General features: G+C 40.3%; 2 protein-coding genes across 6 annotated transcripts in view; one reads left to right on the top strand and one right to left on the bottom strand.

Annotated features, from left to right (window-relative positions):
* Nucleotides 1-18931, top strand: part of furinb (furin (paired basic amino acid cleaving enzyme) b) — a 208944-nt gene extending 190013 nt beyond the window's left edge. Inside the window, exons 16-17 of one of the 2 annotated variants that reach the window (XR_012370017.1) lie at nt 18672-18784; nt 18876-18931. Coding sequence is in view for 1 of the 2 variants with exons in the window: in XM_073868537.1 (XP_073724638.1) it covers nt 18672-18721 (50 nt within the window). In the remaining variant the exon portion in view is untranslated. Of the gene's footprint in view, nt 1-18671 lie in introns of both variants that reach the window. The other variant, XM_073868537.1, reaches the window with a different exon arrangement.
* The window catches only part of man2a2 (mannosidase, alpha, class 2A, member 2), a 40040-nt gene that overhangs the window by 9564 nt on the left and 10325 nt on the right, over nt 1-20151 (bottom strand). For all 4 annotated transcript variants that reach the window (XM_055192973.2, XM_055192975.2, XM_055192972.2 and 1 more), the window contains exons 4-19: nt 18666-18923; nt 17634-17778; nt 14578-14749; nt 10532-10659; nt 10211-10384; nt 9817-10003; nt 9299-9476; nt 5528-5730; nt 4750-4932; nt 4530-4644; nt 4380-4447; nt 4015-4180; nt 1900-2136; nt 1629-1751; nt 1425-1539; nt 1199-1332 (exon numbers count right to left, since the gene is read on the bottom strand). In XM_055192973.2, the coding sequence (XP_055048948.1) occupies nt 1199-1332; nt 1425-1539; nt 1629-1751; nt 1900-2136; nt 4015-4180; nt 4380-4447; nt 4530-4644; nt 4750-4932; nt 5528-5730; nt 9299-9476; nt 9817-10003; nt 10211-10384; nt 10532-10659; nt 14578-14749; nt 17634-17778; nt 18666-18923 (2586 nt within the window). The remainder of the gene's footprint in view (nt 1-1198; nt 1333-1424; nt 1540-1628; nt 1752-1899; nt 2137-4014; nt 4181-4379; nt 4448-4529; nt 4645-4749; nt 4933-5527; nt 5731-9298; nt 9477-9816; nt 10004-10210; nt 10385-10531; nt 10660-14577; nt 14750-17633; nt 17779-18665; nt 18924-20151) is intronic.

The following is a 20151-nucleotide window of genomic DNA, read 5'->3' as shown; positions in this document are numbered from 1 at the left end:
GAAAACGCGCTATTTGCCTCAAATGCGTCTAATGGGAAAAATGTTGCTTCGTATTTGGTGTGCATGCAGCATTACGTCGAATATGCTTAATAAACTGATAACATATAAGGTCATGTAAACGTGTAAAACGTTATGGTAAGCCCATAAACAACGTTAGCAAAAATCGATTTCCAAGCTTCTCGGTGAAATACAGATTTGTGTAGTAAATGCCGCTCCATTTAAAAGCAAGTGATGACGATTTACTGCTAATCACCAAACCGGCTTTACTGATGACAGGGTTCCCACACCTTATTTAACTTCAAATTCAAGAACCTTTCAAGGACTATCCAGATCCAATACTCTCAAGTTCAAGGACTAAATGTGGAGACACATTTCAAGTGAGATCAAAGTTACATCGAGTTACCTTTTAAGATACATTGTTACAGTTCTCTTCCAAGGGAACTCACGCTGCCTTACTGTGGTGACACTTTGGGGACCCCTCCATGGGTAAGTGTGTCTGAATGTGTATAGCATATCAAATTCAACCAATGGTGAGGCTTGACGACAAAGACAGGGTGACGTGGGAGCTAGGAAGTATATCGCTATCTGAAATATTGCCAAAGACGGCATTACAGGGACGCAGGAAGTATGACAAGGGAGACACAGCGTCTCGTTCCCTTCTCAGGGAACATCAGTTACATACGTAACCCGAGACACTTGCACAACTATGCAAAAAAGCATTTTGGTATAAATCAACATTCGCGTACAGAAGATATTTCCAGAAAACGTCTTGCATAAAATGAATTGAAGCACTTTCAATGACCTCTATCGATGTATGTATATTTTCAAAAACTTCCCAGGGCCTTGCACCCCCCCCCCAGATTCACAAACTTTCAAGGATTTCAAGGACCCGTGGGAACCCTGTTTATTGCCCACCCCTACACCCAATGATTGCTAAATAATCAGGATGTAGGACAATTCAAGCTCCAAGTGCACCAAGAGCCGGACAGACGTGGTATCATCCATAAAAATTTTTACCTTGCCATCCAACAGAGTAACACATGTTGTTCACTCTTTACCCAAATCCAATTGGTGTCAAATCCAATCTAAAATCTGATCCTTTCAGCTCTACATCTGATGAATTTATCCCTTTTACAAAAAAACTGAGGCAGATTCACCAAAAAATCAAACATTTGTCACAGAGCCGGGTGAGCTGTACCTGAAACCCGTTGAGATCTGTGTAGAAAGTGTCTCCGCTTTGAATGTCCGTAACCAGGCGCATGGCCAGCTCCTTGTTATTCTGGTCTCTGATGTCCACCATGGTGGTAATGTCCAGAGACAGACCATCCACTCCTGCAAGAGCCATACATCATGATCGAATAAATGATAAAGCAGGATACCCTCGCACAAGTGACAGATGGACGGCTGAAGGATCGAGGGATTACCTGGAACATTATGAATGCGGACCGTCTGTTGAAAGTGCTGAAAGTAAGTCACGACCTCCGCGAACAGCGGACCTTCTAACACCCGAACGACTGGAGCTTCTCTCTGAGAGTAAGGCTGAGAAGAAAACAGAACGGAGCGTTAACTCACCACACGCGTCTGATAAATTGCTTTTCATGGCAGACGGTGCGGTCGGGGGAAGATACCTTGGCATTTCCATCCGGTATAAAGAGATAAGCTCCGCTCTTGTCTTTCGAGGGTCGAGTTCCGTATGTAAAGAACTGAATCTGTACCCTGACCTCCTGAGGGTCATCTTTACGCCGAATACTCTGATGGAGAAAAGAATGAGAGTGCCGAATGGACTTAAATGGGGGACACAATAGCATGAGCACTACAAAAATGTTAAGTCATTTACCGTTTTCTACATAAAATCATCCTACATAAATAGGCTTTTGATGTTTTACTAAATGATCTCACCTCAAGCAGGCCTGTGGTTCCAGAGAAGCCCAGAGTAAGAGACTGGGTCTGAATGTAGAAAGGTTGAGAATCCGACATCTGGGATCGCACGGGCAAAGGGTCCGAACTTCGTATGCTTTGGGCCCGCCCCGGAATCCTCAGTAGCGTATCAGAGCGCAGGGTCATGGGGGAGTCGGCAGAGTCATACAGGTGAAAAACAGCCAATCCTAATGCGGGCAGTCGTGCCATGAAGGAAGCCTGAGCGGAACCAAAATAAATACATACGATAAATTAATTTAGTCTGCGTCCGAAACCAAAGGCAGCTGAGGCAATGACTTTGACGTCATAAAGGCAGCTCCGGGAAATGCATTTGGAGAGCCTTGATAGGTAACCTAATGAATTTCAGTTTGAAATATAAACAGAGAGCACCTTTGTAATATCTAATCCCATATTTGAAAACTACAATACTAATTTCTTGCTAGAAATGCAATTACAAGGTGTAAAAAGTTAAAATTTTACAGTAATTACACAAAATTTATGATCCAGCTGCTTTCTTGGCCGCTATTTTATTTTTTCGAGCTCGACCAATCACATTCCCCATTCACACAAACACTTAGGATTCTGTATGTATTCAACCTGCCGCCATTGTTAATTACAGTGTTTACATTGTTGTTTATATAGATAGACAGACAGATAGATAGGGAGAGATAGATGAATAGATATGGATAGATAGATAAATAGATAGATATGGAGAGATAGAGAGATAAAGATTATGGACATATATATATATATATATATATATATATATATATATATCATCGCTGTCCGATGAAAACCACGTATGTCCATTTTGCAGATTTTGAGATTTTTCGACGGATTGAATGTCCAGATTCATTTCCGTATACAGTATGCTACACATATCTAAATGACCAATGAAAAGTTGTGAAATCATGTCATCTGATTTTCACGTATATCCATTTAGTGTCAAAGCTGTCAATCACGCCACGTATCTCCCACCTGGTGGAAGCATCTCGCCGGTCTCGTGACGTTTCATCGAAGCTCAGCACTGGATAGCCGAATAAACATAGCCTGATAAGACAATGACCTTCCTTTATCGAGGTAAACGTTTCCCCCTGACACCAGACGTACGTCTAGGAGTGACTAAATTACGGTAGGACTGTGCAAACAAAGTATCTGTCTAGCATTACCATGTCAGTGTATTGATTCATTGTCCCTTCATAGTTTGCAAGAGACATTTAATAAATTTATAATTAATATTAAATAAAGTAAGCGTATTTAATAAACTAAGACGTAGGCTATTTACTAAACTGAAAGTATTCATGTCTCAATATAAAACGCGACTTGGTCATTCTAATTAATGATCGGAAGAACGCGTATCGACCACCGTTACTGTAAAATATGCACGTATGTCCATTTACTGTAAACTCAATTTTGGTCAAATGTGGTTATATCATTACACTTGCAAGAATATGGTTACATGTAAAGATGCCGTACCAATGCTACATTCAACTGCTTTTGAAATACTGTGTTTTTTTTCACTTCCTAAAAAGTAACCGTTTTGGACACACGTGAGTTTCATCGGGCAGCGACTTATACACTGTTGAATTATTATACACTGTATTTTTTGTCTCTTGCCAATCGTTCATGACTCGTACAGTGTTTTGCACATCTTGTGCTGCGAGTTTTGCTCTTTGTCAAGTTTCAAATACACTTTGAAATAACGTCCCTTACGTGAAGAAACCTTAAAGGGATAGTTCACCCAAAAATGAAAATTCTGTCATCATTTACTCATGTTGTAACACACCTGTATAAATTTCTTTGTTCTGCTGAACACAAATGAAGATATTTTGACCAATGTTTGTAACCGAACCGGTTTTGAGCACCATTGACTTCCATAGTAGTATTTTCCTACTATGGAAGTCAATGGTGCTTCTGTTTCCTGCTACAAATATCTTCCTTTGTGTTCATCAGAACAGAAAAATGTATACAGGTTTTAAACAACATAAAGGTGAGTTAATGATGACAGAATTTAAATTTTTTGGGTGAACTATCCCTCTAACAAGCAAATATAGATTAGTATAGATTTTGAAAATATGTAGTTTTGCACAACCGTACCTGGTAAACCTCTCCGTTCATCTCGACGGCGGTGACCCACTGCGCGCTGAGCTGCACCGGTAATGTTTGTCCATCTTCTGTAAGCACCCTCACCCGAGGTGAATTCACAAGCACCGTAACCAGACACAAGCGCTCCTGCTCAATCGGGTTAAACAGTACCAGATACCTAAAAAGATGACAAAGATCAAGCAAATATTTAGATAAAGGATTTGGTTTTGCCTGAGATACCTCTTTAAATAAAAATTGCTCTTACATACAATGACACTTTACATTAAACAACACATACATTTATCAAATGTTGGTAAAAACTACAGGGGACTTTTTTTAGTTGTGCAAAACTCAAATATGTAGACAAAGGATCTGACCTGGGAGAAGATTCTAATTCGATAAGCGTGCGCTGAGGAAGAGAATCATGTGTGGCCCGTCTATCATCCTACAGAATCAGAAAAGGTAAAAGTTCAGCCATTTTTATAAAAGTGACACTCGTGTTAAAATAAACCAGTGCTGCTGCTCACCGTCTCCAGGAAAGGCTCCGTCTGATAAAAGCGATAAACATCTTTGTTTTTCATTACTAGAAAGTGGGCTGCATTAATGATCACTCGCTTCAGACCGACCAGGGCACGCAATAACCTGCACAACAAAACCAAACATGAGACACTTACCCACCATAAGCCGTTTATCTGAACAATACTGATGCCATTTCACAAATAAAGACCCAAGCTTTTATCCAGACACCTGTTTCCATAGTCGATGACAACGATCTCTTTGGCGGTGCCCGCGATGGCATCGTGGTGCTGAAACAGCCCTACGTTTCGCCTGGCATCGGTGAGCAGAGAGTAATCGGAAGTAGGGTAACGTCCTTCTACGCCCGCGTGCCGTGCGTGAGAGACCGCCAGGCTGTAAAGGATCTCCGCCCCTCTGTAGGAAACATAACAAGAATAAACCTAAGCATTATTGTAATAAAAATAATTTAAGTCTTATAAAAGTAGTGGAAAAAAGTATCTTTTATTTTTAAAGTATCTTTAAAGGACCACCCCTTGTGATTATAATAAAAGATCGCAGCTAGACTGAATCTTAAACTTGAAATGCAACACGCATAGATTTCCCATGTGAACGGCCCGTGTATTACTACCCCTCTGAGGTGTGATTAAAAAAACTATAGTGTCAAACCACTACATAATAAACGGATAATTACATCATGCCGCCGCCACAGGTGAAAACATTGCTTGGATTAATGAGAAAAGCTTGTCCGCCACATGGTGACAGAGACCAATCGTTTTCATTACTCCTTGATAATGCCACAGAGAATCGGCCTCCATTTAAACCATAATTTAATCTTGGCTAATAAAGCCAGACACTTGCCCAAAGTTGCCAAAACGCAGAATTGAATTAAGAGACTTCAGTGCCAGCCTGTAAGTGCAAATTTAATCATGCAAAACAATTAAAAATAAACAGTACTACCTAAACACATTCTAATGAAAATCAGTAAAATAAAACTTAATTTCAAACTAACCGTAGATGAGACTCTAACACCCGGTCCAGGTTTTTGTAAAAGGGCCGTGAGGTGAAGTATCCACTCCAGTAATGATCCTCTCTGTCCGCATAGGCGAAGAAGTCTCCGCTGAGCACAGGATAATCCGGCGGTCTCATCCCCTGGGCAACTCCCTTAGCCTTGTATAGAGCGCTAAAGTAGTCCGTCAATGTTGCAAACTGAGCCTGAGGGCACAAAATAATTCAAAATCAAATCAGTTGCAATGATTTTAAATGTTATTCATTCTTGTACAATGCTGAGATAAACAAGCTGTGATTGGTTAAGAGAAAAGATCTTGATTTTGCTCCAATAGTTCAGGACTGATGATTATACTGTAGTTATTTACAGCAGCAGGTCATTACAGTCATATTGTGGATCAAATTATGTTTTGTTTTCTTGAAGGCACAATATGTAAGATTTGTGCATGAAAATATTTAAAACTATCAGCACAATGTTATATCTTGTCTACTTCAGGGTTCCCACACCTTAGTTAACTTCAAATTCAAGGACCTTTCAAGGACTTTCCAGTCACAATACCCTGAAATTCAAGGACTTAATGTGGGGACACATTTCGAGTGAGAGCAAGGTTACATTGTGTTACCTTTTAAGATACATTGTTATAGTTCCCTTTCGAGGGAACTCACGCTGTGTCACTGCGGTGACACTTTGGGGACGCCTCCAGGGGTAAGTGCGTCTGAATGCGTATATCAAATTCAACCAATGGTGAGGCTTAACGACAAAGACAGGAAGTATATCGCTATTTGAAATATTGCCAAAGACTGCGTTACAGAGACTCAGGAAGTATGGCAAGGGAGACGCAGCGTCTCATTCCCTTCTCAGGTTACAACAGTTCCGTAACCCGAGACGTTTTCATGTGTTAAACACACTGAAAAAATGATTCATTGAATTTAATCAATTTTTTTAAGGTAAGAGGTTGCAATCAATTTATTTAAGCTACATTTAAACAAAAGTTTTATATTTTATTTTACTTTACTTATCTTTTTTGTTTAAATGTAGTTTAAATAAATTGATTGCAACCACTTACCTTAAATAAATGTATTAAATTCAATGAACCATTTTTTTCATTGCACAACTATGCAAAAAAGTATTTTGGTATAAATCAACATTCGCATACAGAAGATATAAGCATTTAAATTGAACAGTTTAGCACGTGAGCTTAAAAAGTCTAGAATTTTTATGATATTATCCTACACTACACAGAGAATTAAAATGTTTTTTTCCAGAAAACTTCTTGCATAAAATAGATTCAAGCACTTTCAATGACCTGTATCTATGTATGTATATTTTCAAAAACTTCTTGAATTTTTTTCCCCAGATTCACAAAATCCTTATATTAAATGGATAGTTCACCCAAAAATGAAAATTCTGTCATTTACTCACCCTCATGTTGTCTTAAACCTGTATGAGTTTCTTTGTTTTGTTATTAACACAAATTAAGATACTTTGAGCAATTATGGTAAGCACACCGCTGCTGGTACCCATTCACTTCCATCGTTTTTTTCCTATGTAGTGGCTGTCACGATTATGAAATTTGGCTGACGGTTAATTGTCTAATAAATCATGGTGGTTATGGCAAATAATTGCCTGTTTTAGAGCTTTGACGATTATGACGGTTAATTGTGTTTTATTGCTTTGACATTTAATTCTCATACCCTTTTTTATGAAATAATTTGCAAATATTGTTGTGATTATTTTAATTACATTTTTTGCAAGTTTTTTTCTGGCAGAAAATATTAATACACATAACACATATTTAAAAGTAATTATTTAAGGAATATATCTTAAAAAAAACATAAAAAATTTCATCAGAAATAAACACATAAAGTGTATTGGACCACATGTCTGTAGTGGCTGCAAAAAATCAATTCCTTACAGATCCTTAAGAATAGCATCCTTCACTTACCTAAATTTGGAATTGCTTATTGAAGTTTTGCAGCATTTCTTTAAATACAGTTTTTTTTCCCCACTGTATTAAATGGCTGCATTTTCTTTGCAATGTCAGTAAGAAGGGTCTCATTTATACAGGGGCTGCAGCTCCCCCTTGTGTTCTTTTAAAGATGTGCACTCTGAAATTACCGTGATGAGGTCAAACAATCGCGATAAGACGGTTATTTAATCATCGTGACATTCCTATCTACTATGGGAGTTAATGGGTACCAGCTGTGGGCTTACAATCATATCAAAATATCTTCTTTTGTGTTCAACAGAACAAAGAAACTCACAAAGGCTCACAACAACATGAGGGTGAGTAAATGCTGACAAAATGTTCATTTTGGGGTGAACTGTCCCTTTAACCCACATGTTTGAATGCAGAGAATTAGCAGTTTTTAAAAGCACTCCGCCTCTGTTCATAGGGTCACGTGTTAATGACATCACATCGGCATATCATCGGAAATCATAGATGTGTTTGACTTCCTGCAGCGCTGTGCAGACCAAAGTAGTAATGTAATATGCATGTGGAAGTAGTATTGAAGCATCTGGCAAGCCACTGTTTTGTTTTTCTAACAAGCCACTCTGCAGTATAGTCTGTTTTTTACGTATGCCACGCAAAGCATTGTTTATTTACGTGTGCAAAGACGTTCGATGCATACGCATTGCGACAATGCATCTCCTGGGCTACATACTACATTCTTCTGTAGGCGCATGCGCAACCTATGCATACAAAGTGTGCGCGTTTACAAAAATCTGTGCGTACAGTGCACACGTACATTACGATTACGAAATTTGCGTCACGTGCACTGTAAGCCTACCTTCGCATATACATAAAAATGGGACTATACTGCTAGCTATACTTCATAATAGGGGTGGGCGATGTCACGATAGGATTAATTTTATATCATGATAACGATATATATTACGGTACACTGCAAAAAATTATTTTCAAGACAAAAATTCTTAGTGTTTTTGTCTTGTTTTCAGTAAAAATATCTAAAAACTCTTAAATTAAAATGATTTTTCTTGATGAGCAAAACGACACAAGAAAATAAGTCTAGTTTTTAGACCAAAAATATTACATTTAAGTGATTTTGTGCATAAAACAAGCAAAAAAAATCTGCCAATGGGGTAAGCAAAAAATCTTGAAGATTTTTTGCTTGTTTTTTGCACAAAATCACTTAAATTTGATATTTTTGGTCTAAAAACTTGACTTATTTTCTTCGGTCGTTTTGATCATCAAGAAAAAGCATCTTAATTTAAGAATTTTTAGATATTTTCACTGAAATTTTTCTTGTAGCGATTTTATTTCTTGTAAGACCTTAATGGTCGTGTTTATGAGGATACGTGCAAAGACGGGAATTTTGGTGCATATATGTATTTAAGGCCAATAAAGTGGCAAAATGCTCACAAGCTTAAAGGGATAGTTCACCCCCCAAAAAATATTTTGTGACCAAAAATACGTTTTCGTGAGCGCGCGCACAGGAACGTGACGTGGTCGCGTAACCTTGATAAAACGATAGTCCAAAATCTCTAACAATTGACAAATTTCTACCGGTTTATCATATCTACTGGTTTATTGCCCACCCCTACTTCATAAACAGTGTGTGAAATTAATACCCGCCCAAAGTGGGTAATTTTGTCAAAACACTAGCCAATTTGGCGAGTTACTTTTTATTATGTTTAATCGTTAATTTCTTTGTAAAGCTCATGTAAGCCAAATCTGCAAATACTTAAATCGTCATCATGGTATACTAAATTCAGCATTATTGCGCAGCATGTGAATACATATAAACATACCTTCACGTGCATTTCCGGATGCGAGTTCATGTAATCAAACAGTTTCTGGTAATTTACGTACTGCTGGTCCCACTCCTGCACTTTATCGTACCGAAAATCATCTCCCAGAGGAACCAACAAGACTTTGCTACGGAAAAGCTTGGACTTCTTACGATACTGATCGAGCAAGACAGTAGCCCTGTAAAGCAAAACACACTTGCGTTTGCAATTCGATCTCGCGAAAAACATTTCTAAACACCTGAAATGAAATGCTTCTTGAAAGTTTATGGTTTAAACCATAATGCCAACATGGAATAGGTACAGATGCAGAACAATTGCAACAAGCTTGCTAATATAATGGTGTTGTAGGTCTCGCCGTGCAAAGCATAAATGGATTTGGACCGAATTCAAACACAACCCATGTTGTGACACAGCTGGTGCCAGCAAGATTTTATTGACCAACACAGGAAATTAACCTACATTCGTTCGCTAGCTTAACTCCACCAAATCAAATTCAACCCCTCATTTATCAGCCTCACCTCTCTGCTACGTTGGCATCCGTGATGGCTCGGGGTGGCACCTTCCATGGGCAGTTGACTCTACTGCCCGGGAGTCTCTTGAAGTCAAACTGGCAGCAGATCTTTGGGTCGGGACCGCAGGTGTGAGGCACATCGTAGCTGTAAAACGGCATCATGTGGCAGAACATATCCGTGCCCGATTCTGGATCTGGAAATAAAGGAAATTAAATAAATAAGCCCTACAAAATTGGGTTTGGCTCGACTCCTTGGCAAAGCTTTCAAGAGCATTTGCCAAAGGTTTGCGATTTCGGAAACCTTCGTTAGACATTTAAAGCCTTTCTAACGTTCATTTTACAATGATGAGAAAAGCAATAAATCTTTCTATAACTACGTTTTCTAAAAAAAGAGCTCTCACCCCATGCCTGCCTCCACATGAACTCAAGGCTCCGTGTAGCACTAAAATGCTTCTTGATGGAGTAATGGATCCTCTGGATCAGCATGCTGGTCAGGTTGGCCCGTTTAAGCAAGTAAGGCATTGTGGCACTGTGACCAAATGGATCCACTGCCCAGGCCGATCGAGGGATCACACCTAAAACACCACACATGGATTTACGTCGTCTTTACAAAGTAGCAACCCCCTCCCATTTTTTTTAATGACAGAACTTAATCATTAAATTATTGGGAGAGTGGGACCGTAAGTCTCCAACAGCAACACCAAGGCTCAATAAGTTTATACCTAGATTTTGCTCCAGCCACTGATGGCCTTCAATGAGTTGATCGATCATGGCAAAATAGTGAGCGGTGGCCTCATCCGTCATGACCCAACCTCCTGTCACCATCTCCACCTGTCCACCGAGGATCAGCCTAAAAGAAAGAATTCAGACAAATCTCACAAAGAGCTTTAGAGATTCCACATCCATCTGACATCTCTTAAAGGGATAGTTCAGCCAAAATTGAAAATAACCCCATGATTTACTCACCCTCAATATGCATATGATTATCCATTATCAGTGTATCAAATTTTTTTAGAAGTTATTAGAAAATATCCTGGCTGTTCCAAGCTTAAAAATGGTATTAAATGGTGCTACTGATTTTGAAGCCCAAAAAGTACATCCATCCTTCCTAGAAGTTATTCACTCAGTTTCAGTTGGTAAATGAAGGCTTTCTGAGGGCAACTGATACATTTTCGTAAGATAAATATCAATATGTATACTTTACAAACTAAAAAAAAATCTTCCGGTAATGACTGACACAACATTTACGAGAGAGTGCGGGTTTGGAGTAAGGCATAGCGTCTCGTCTCATCTCCACCACGCCTCGTACGCCGCGCCCTACACGCCTCGTACGCCGCGCCTCGTAAGCCGTGCCCCACACGCCACGTAAACTGCGCCCCACACACCTTGTAAGCTAAGTCACCAAATGCCTCATATGCTACGCATTTTACACTACACCCCACACGCCTCGTACACTACGCCCCAAACGCCTCATATGCTACGCCTTTTACACTGCGCCCCACACGGCTCGTATGCTACGCCCCAAACGCCTCATATGCTAGGCCCCAAACGCCTCATATGCTACGCATTTTAAGCTACACCCCACGCGGCTCGTATGCTACGCACCAAACGCCTCATATACTACGCCTTTTACACTACGCCCCACACGGCTCGTATGCTACGCACCAAACGCCTCATATACTACGCCTTTTACACTACGCCCCACACGGCTCGTATGCTACGCCCCAAACGCCTCATATGCTTTCCCTTTTACACTGCGCCCCACACGCCTCGTGCGCTGCCCCACACACGCCTCGTACGCTGCACCCCACACGCCTCGTAAGCTACGTCACCAAACGCCTCATATGCTACGCGTTTTACGCTACGCCCCACACGCCTTGTACGCTGCTTCCCAAACGCCTCACATGCTACACCTTTTACACTCCGCCCCACACGGCTCGTATGCTACGCCCCAAACGCCTCATATGCTACAACCAAAACGCTTCATATGCTACGCCCCAAACGCCTCATATGCTACGCCCCAAACGCCTCATATGCTACGCCCCAAACGCCTCATATGCTACGCCCCAAACGCCTCATATGCTACGCCCCAAACGCCTCATATGCTACGCCCCAAACGCCTCATATGCTACGCCCCAAACGCCCGTTATGCTACGCTACGCTACGCCCCACGCGCCTCATATGTTACGCTACGCCCCAAGTGCCTTGTTCGCCTCCCCCACACGCCTCGTACCCTGCCTCCCACATGCCTCGTACGCTGCACCCCACACGCCTCGTACGCTGCGCCCCACACACCTCGTACGCTGCACCCCACACTCCTCATAAGCTACGTCACCCAACGCCTCAAATGCTACGCGTTTTACGCTACGCCCCACACGGCTCGTATGCTACGCCCCAAACGCCTCATATGCTACACCCCAAATGCCTCATATGCTACGCCTTTTACGCTCCGACCCACACGCCTCGTACGCTACGCACCAAACGCCACGCTACGCCCCAAGTGCCTTGTATGCCTGCCCCACACGTCTAGTATGCCACGCCCCACATGCCTCTTACGCTACCCCCACACACCTCGTAAGCTACGCCCCACACGCCTCGTACGCTATTATGTCTTATGCTTTGTCTTACACTGGCAACGCACTCTCTTGTAAACACGCACTGGTCGTTATTGAAAGCTAGTTATTTTAGTTTTTTAAGTATTAAAGGTGCAATTTGTAAGATATTTGCAGTAAAATGTCCAAAAACCACTAGGCCAGTGTTATATATTTTATCCAGCTGATTACTATCAATACCTGTAATGTTTTCAACTACTTGTAAATCGTGAGAAAATTTCCATTAAAAACATTGACACGGGGCAGTGCAGTCTCCTGTCAATGACGTTAATATCCTTGTGACCCTTTGTCACCGCCTTTACTGACGTAACCCACATGATAACACTGGTCGAGCTCTAAAAAATAAATTGGCGGCCAAGGAAGCGACTGGAGCACAATTTTAGTGTAAATAAACGTATATTTTCACATTTTAATTGCATTTCTAGCGAGAAATTAGTATTGTAGTTTTCAAATATGTGATTAGTTATCACAAAGGCGCTCTCTGTTCATATTTCAAACACGCTGGCTTTGAAGTGCGTCGGAAAGCCTTTCTCTGAGCGGCCTTCAGGCCTCCGAGGCCGAAGTCATTTCCTCATGAGGCTGCGAGGCAACAAGTCCTCACAGTCCTCACTGCCTTGAGTTTTCTGACGCAGCCAGTGTCGTGGACAATGCGGAACTATGCGCTTGCTTATGGACTTATGGATAACTCTGTACCGTCTGCCGCTGGTTGTGTCAGCTCCTGTTAGCGTACGGGCCACCCAAACGACCCAAGAAGAGTTTGGAACAAAACGAGGGAGGATCAATTTGTTGTTGCATTATCTGGATGGAGAGAGCTTCACGACAACATTTAACTAGGCCGAGATTCTGATCCTGCTTGTGTTTTACGCGATGGATGAGTTGTTTTGATTCGCAACATTTCAAAAAACGTATGCTATTATATTAATCACAACATTAGTGTGTCGATTGTAATCAGCACGTCTTCCCGCGGACGATATGCACATCAAAGGTATTGTGAGATTCTGATCCTGCTTGTGTTTTACGCGATGGGTGAGTTGTTTTGATTCGTAACCCTTCAAAAAACGTATGCTATTATATTGATCACAACATTAGTGTGTAGATTGTAATCAGCGCGTCTTCCTGCAGACGATATGCACATCAAAGGTATTGTACAGCAATATAAATGGTCATTTTAAGACACTTCACAATAAGATTTGTACTCTCAATACATTATGTGAAAAATCATTGTAGATTGTAAGTTGAAAACTTATTTCTGTGCTGTGTTAAAGGCGGAGTCCATGATGTTTGAAAGCCAATGTTGATATTTGAAATCACCTAAACAAACACGCCCCTACCCCAATAGAATCTGGACCTTCTGTTGATAGACCCGTCCCACACATACGCAAACCGGCATTTGATTTGATTTTATTGGCTATAAGTGTGTTTTGGTAGTCGGCCCGTCTCCTTTTCCAACGCGTTTTTCAAACATCGTGGACTCCGCCTTTAACCATCGAATTTGGACTAATACTGTAATATCTATGACTGAAAATTTCGTTTTGAACATCACATATAAACTTACATAATGAAATAAACGATGTCATCAAACGCAACATTTATAAGACTTGATTACCTTATCCATCAACGTGATTTCTCGTTCTCGTCTGATTGATGGCCATCAGCGGTTGAGTTAAAGACTACAAATCCCATAATTCCACGCTGCTTCAGAGCGTCAGTAAACAACATCATTGTTGTTGTTTGATCTGGCGCCATCCATCGGCGAAAATAATACAAACTGTATCTTTAAATATTGATATTTTTCTTACAAAATCACACTGATTTTCGCAAACCCACTGGAGCTGTGTGGATTACTTCTGTGAAGGAAGGATGGACATTTTTGGGCTTCAAATCAGAAGCACCATTTACTACCATTATAAAGCTTGGACAGCGGACATTTTCTAATTTATCTTCAATTGTGTTCGTCTGAAAAGGATAATCATTTGCATCGAGGACGGCTTGAGGGTGAGTAAATCATGGGGTAATTTTCATTTTTGGCTGAACTATCCCTTTAATAAAACAACAAGAGTGATGTACCAGAGCAGATGGCTTTATTAAACTTCCTGCAGATTATTTGATTGAGTAGATTAATGAATTAAATCAAGCAAAGAAAAAAATGTACTGACTTGCGCATTGCTTCTTGTTTGTGGACGTCAGCGCTTTCCCACCACTTGGCGAAAAAGGAAATTTCAGACCAAATAAATTTCCTGCGAGGGTCTTCTGCCAGCTTCACCACCATGTTGTTTAAAATATGCTGAGTCTGATCGTTATAATACTTGTCAAATGTCTTGACCCATCCTGTTACAAAAGAAATACAGTATTAACTTTATTCAGTATATGAGAATGAGATAAAAAAACTAAATAAAATAAACAGGAATTTTGTATTTGTCTACTGTTGACCTACAAATTGATATCATTGACTGACTACACTAAAAAACTTTCAAAGCAACCATAGCTATTCTGCAGCATTTCAGTCCCCAATGAACAACTTCATCAAAATAACACCATCTGCTCATTATTGAAGTAAATTATAAGTTCAACACTCAATACGCATTAACCACACAATGCTTCACAGCCTAATGACAAGTTGTCGACCCAAATAAAACAACAAGGAACTGGGTCACTGACTTCTAGGTCATACGACCTTGAAATACAGCCTAAAGTCTTCATTTAATTTTGAGATTATGATCATCAAAGTTTGATTTCAGTCATTTATAATTTTACTTTAATATCAATCGTTGAAATGACCTTACTTTATATTAAAGTTGTCAAGGTTATATTACATTATGCAAGATTTTATGTAGAAAACAGTCAAGTCACTAAAAATGACTTCAGATGGGTTTTTATCGGCAGGATCACACATGCCAAGAGGTGTGCAAAAAGGTTTGCAGATGTATCTGTCCAGTGGGTGGAACTAATTTAGTTTTCGTGAAGGTTTGCCTGAGGTGCTGTGTAAATTGTGCCAATGCTGCAAAACGGCAAGCCGAGTAAATGACCCAGTTTACCTGCACGAATCTTTCAATAAACTGCACTGGTGGTTCGATTGCGGGTGCTGCGTCAATGACAGAATAAAGATTGAAACTTATATAGCTTAAAGGGACATTCCACTTTTAAAAAAAAGGCTCATTTTCCAGCTCCCTAGATTTAAACATTTGATTCTTATCGTTTGGGAATCCATTCAGCTGATCTCCGGGTCTGGTGCTATCACTTTTAGCATAGCTTAACACAATCCATTGAATCTGATTAGACCATTAGCATCGCGCTAAAAAATAACCAAAACGTTTCGATATTTTTCCTATTTAAAACTTGACTCTTCTGTAGTTATGTCGTGTACTAAGACCGACAGAAAATTAAAAGTTGCGATTTTCTAGGCAGATATGGCTAGAAACTATACTCTCAAACTGGCGTAATATCAGTGACTTTGCTGCTGTAACATGGCTGCAGCAGGCGTAATGATATTATGCACTGCCCAAAAATAGTCCCCTTTTTGGGTAGTGTGTAATATCACTACGCCAGCTGCAGCCATGTTACGGCAGCAAAGTCCCTGATTACCACGCCAGAATGGCGCATAGTTCCTAGCCATATCGGCCCAGAAAATCACAACTTTCAATTCTCTGTCGGTCCCAATACACAACGTAACTACAGAAGAGTCAAGTCTCAAATATGAAAAAATATCGAAACACTTTGGTTATTTTTTAGCGCGATACTAATGGTCTAATCAGATTCAATGGATTGCGCTAAGCTATGCTAAAAGTGCTAGCGCCAGACCCGGAGATCAGCTGAATGAATTCCAAAACGTTAAAAATCATATTTAACTCTAGCAGAGCTGGAAAATGAGCATATTTTCAAAAAAAGTGGAGTGTCCCTTTAAGATTCTTATTAGCTTACGAATGATAAAATGTATCATTATGTCAGAGGTTAATGTGTCAACATTTTACAACACTAAGGGGCAGTTTCGTGGACAGCGTTTAGGTTAATTCAGGTCTAGGCCTTAACAATATTAGGATATTTAAGTAGTTTTTACAAACATACCTTACAAAAAACATTACTGATGTGTGTATTAAGACAAAACAATGTCATTGACATATGTGACCCTGGACCACAAAACCAGTCCAAAAACAAGTCACATGGGTATATTTGTAGTCATAGCAACAATCCATTGTATGGGTCAAAATTATCAAATTTTCTTTTGTGCCAAAAAAAAATCATAGTATATTGGGTAATCAAGTTACTTTATTTGGACAACTTTAAAGGTCACGTTCTTTCTGATCCCATTTTTCCAACTTTAGTTAGTGTGTAATGTTGCTGTTAGAGCATAAATAATACCTGCAAAAATGATAAATGTCAAAGTTCACTGCCAGGCGATATATTTCCTTTAACAGAATTCCCCTTTCAAAACCTACAGCGAACGGCCAGTTTGGACCCTCTACTTCCAGCTTTAATGACGTCAGTTTTTTGACTAAACTTAACGCCCACAGGAATATGTCAGTCACCAGCTTAGCTCAAACAGCTCTGCTAAGCTGCTGTCGAATCACAACACACTAAACAAACTACACAATCAGAACTCGTTATGTATTTCTGAAGGAGGGACTTCATAGAACAAGGAAGACAACAGCCTGTTTTTAGGACAGTGAAATCAACGGTATACAGATAAGTAAATTGTGTGAAAAATACCAAATTTTTCTAAACATGAAACATTAACACATGTTATATTGCTCAATGTAAACACAATCAAAGCTTCAAAAACACTGAAAGAACAGGGACTTTAAAGTTTATTGTCACATATTTTAAAATATGTCGGTGCAAGCTATCAGTTTACCGCCTCTACTCAATCGCACAGCTCGGACCATAGATATAAATATGCAAATTAGTCCCCACCTCGACTCTTTTGCACCACCTCGGACCATAGATATATATTTAAACAGATGCTACATTTGGCAGTTTCAGACACATAACTAAGTTCGGCTTTACACATTGCACAAGAGAACTTTGGGTTTGCAGCACTAATTTTAAAGTGCTGCAATCGTTTCAACGCCGGGTCTATGTGGCATCCAGACACATCTATGACTCAAACTACTGATCCAACTGTGTTGAATATGATTGGTTATATGTTCATAGTACTAGACTGAAGCCCTGTCTGGGAAACCACCCCTGTGTGAATGGATGAAAATTCAAACTTTACCTGGATCATTATGAGAATGAGGGACCACAAACACTTGCAATGGTTCTTCATCCCACTCGTTGGGGTCGTAGGTGATCTCAAAGCCTTGCTTCCAAACACCGCCGTCCACATTATCAAAGCTGAGCAGCGAGTAAACATCCAGCATCTAGATAGACAGAAGTACCATCGAGCAATACTGAGATAGGTAATGAAAACGTTCTGCTGGTCTCAATTGGTTCGGTCGTGATGGCTTCATAACTGTACCACAATTCTCAAAGTTTCACAGCTGTCAGAGAATTTAACATAGATATCCCATCTCTGGTCATGTTGTGGAGCTCTTAATAAACAAACCGGGTCTCATGACATCTTGATATGATTGACAGATGACACAAGAACTGTATTCAGTGTAGGTGTGACAGCCTGAAGCACAACAACATTCCCAATGGAAAAGCTTTGACTAAAAGTCACTTTTTTATAACTTGTCATGTCTTTTTTCTATGTGATAAAAATATTTATGTCCTTTACATTTAAATCTTTGTGAAGTATGTAAAAAATCCAAAAATGTTATAAAAATAGCAAACCTGAGTAATTTGTTCCCCTTTTTCCAATTTCTTCAGTTCTGGCTAGATGGGATACAGCTAGGCCCCTAATCTTGCGAGATGTTGGATTTAGGGGTAAAATTAGGATGAAAATAGTAATTCTGGCTGATAGGATACAACAACGGCCTAAATCCCATGAAATGTTGGGTTTAGGATTAGGTTTGGGGGTAGGATTGGGATAAAAACACAGCTCATCTGGCGAGATGTCACAAGATTTTGTCCGTTGCTGTATCCCTTCTAGCCACAACCAAATTCTTCCCCCTTATGGAGCCCACCATATTAAGATCACATGATCAGACGAACACTACTAATTTTGTCTCTGGCAAGTCAAAGTCAAACATTGCAGATTCCTAAATGTGTTATAGTATTATTTTAGATGAGATTCCTATCAGCAAAAAAACAGAAACTGAATTAAAACAATTCTGCCTGACCAAGACTCATTTCTTACTCTTACCTGCAGGTCAGTCTGGCTTCTGCGTCCCAGAGCGAACTGGCAGTCCTGCGGCTTGACGGATAGAAAAGTGGGCCTGCCGTCAAAGGGCAACACCCAGGAGCCGTTGGCACTGCGGAAAGGTAGGTGCCCGCTGGGAGAGACGGCCCCCGTGTCGGTGAGCTCCAGAACTGAGTCTTTGATGTGGCTGATGATCTGATGGTTCTCCTCCAGGAGCTGCTCGAGCTGTTCGATGCGGTTCTGTAACACCGAGATCTGGCTCTGAAAAACCAAAGAGGGGAGGAGGGGGTCATCTATCTACGGGTACGACCACTGGCATACAGCATCAAAGCTGACCTGATCACTATAGGAGAGACAACACACAGGATGAAACGTCTGATCTGTAACATATCTACCTTTTACCAACAAACTGTAGTGCGACATTTTCTAAAGAAATGTACACATCTCTGCCACAATAATAGGGGTCTATGGGTGGTGGTTGCCAGGGTGTAGCTATGTGATTATGAACGAAACCCAAATGTCTATGATGTTTGGGTTCCGTCCATAGTCCGATTGCTTAGAAAATTGATAGAGTGCCTTTCCACAACAAGCTTGAGGTACCATTCATATCTCAGATATAGCACAAATAATGCAGGATGACTTGTGGACCAAAACCAAAATCTCATATTAGGCATTCAGTGTTTTTCTAGTATCAAACCCATGTGTTGCTAATGCAATGCTTAACCCATTGAGTTACAGGAATACAAATGCATAATATGCACTACACTTGCCCTAGCAAAATGGTTTGTATTAGGTAGTACATACTATTTCAAATTAGTACCTCAAAGGTTTATACTGGTACCAAATGTACACATATGTTAGGACCTTTTAAAGGGTAATGTCCCAGTAACCGCTAAGGACCATTTTTTAAAGAGCACCTATTTCATTGCTAAAAAAACAACGTTATTTTGTGTATTTGGTATAACACAATGTGTTTGCATGGTTTATGGTTCAAAAAACACATTATGTGTCCCCGATTGGCCAGCTAATCTGTACGTTGTAATTGCCCTGAATACCTCTGAAATCAGCCGGAAATGTGACGCTCCTTACCATGTTTGAAAGATTTGGTCACAATGCAATGCTAACAGAAGTTAACTTAAGGGCTTTTCACACCTGAAATTGTTAACCCTGGGTTATTCTAAACCCAGGGTTAATGGAATCCTGGGTTATTTTTTTCATGTTTCACACTGTTCAAACTTAACCAGGGGTTAAGAGATAACCCTGGGTATTCATAATTTGACGTTTCACACTGTGCATTCCTAAACCCTGGGTCAGGAGTCTCCAACCCAGTTTCAACACACCTGTCTGTAATTATCAAGCCTTGATTAGCTACTTCAACTGTGTTTAATTCGAATCATAACATTCTAACCCTGCTTCGTTTCACACTGCATGCGTTTGGCACCACAATGCAGGGTTAACACCACAAATGCGGTGCTAACCCTGCTCCAGA

Source organism: Misgurnus anguillicaudatus, chromosome 6, assembly GCF_027580225.2.
Source record: "Misgurnus anguillicaudatus chromosome 6, ASM2758022v2, whole genome shotgun sequence".
Taxonomy (NCBI): Eukaryota; Metazoa; Chordata; class Actinopteri; order Cypriniformes; family Cobitidae; genus Misgurnus; species Misgurnus anguillicaudatus.
This window is presented reverse-complemented; position numbering and strand designations above follow the sequence as displayed.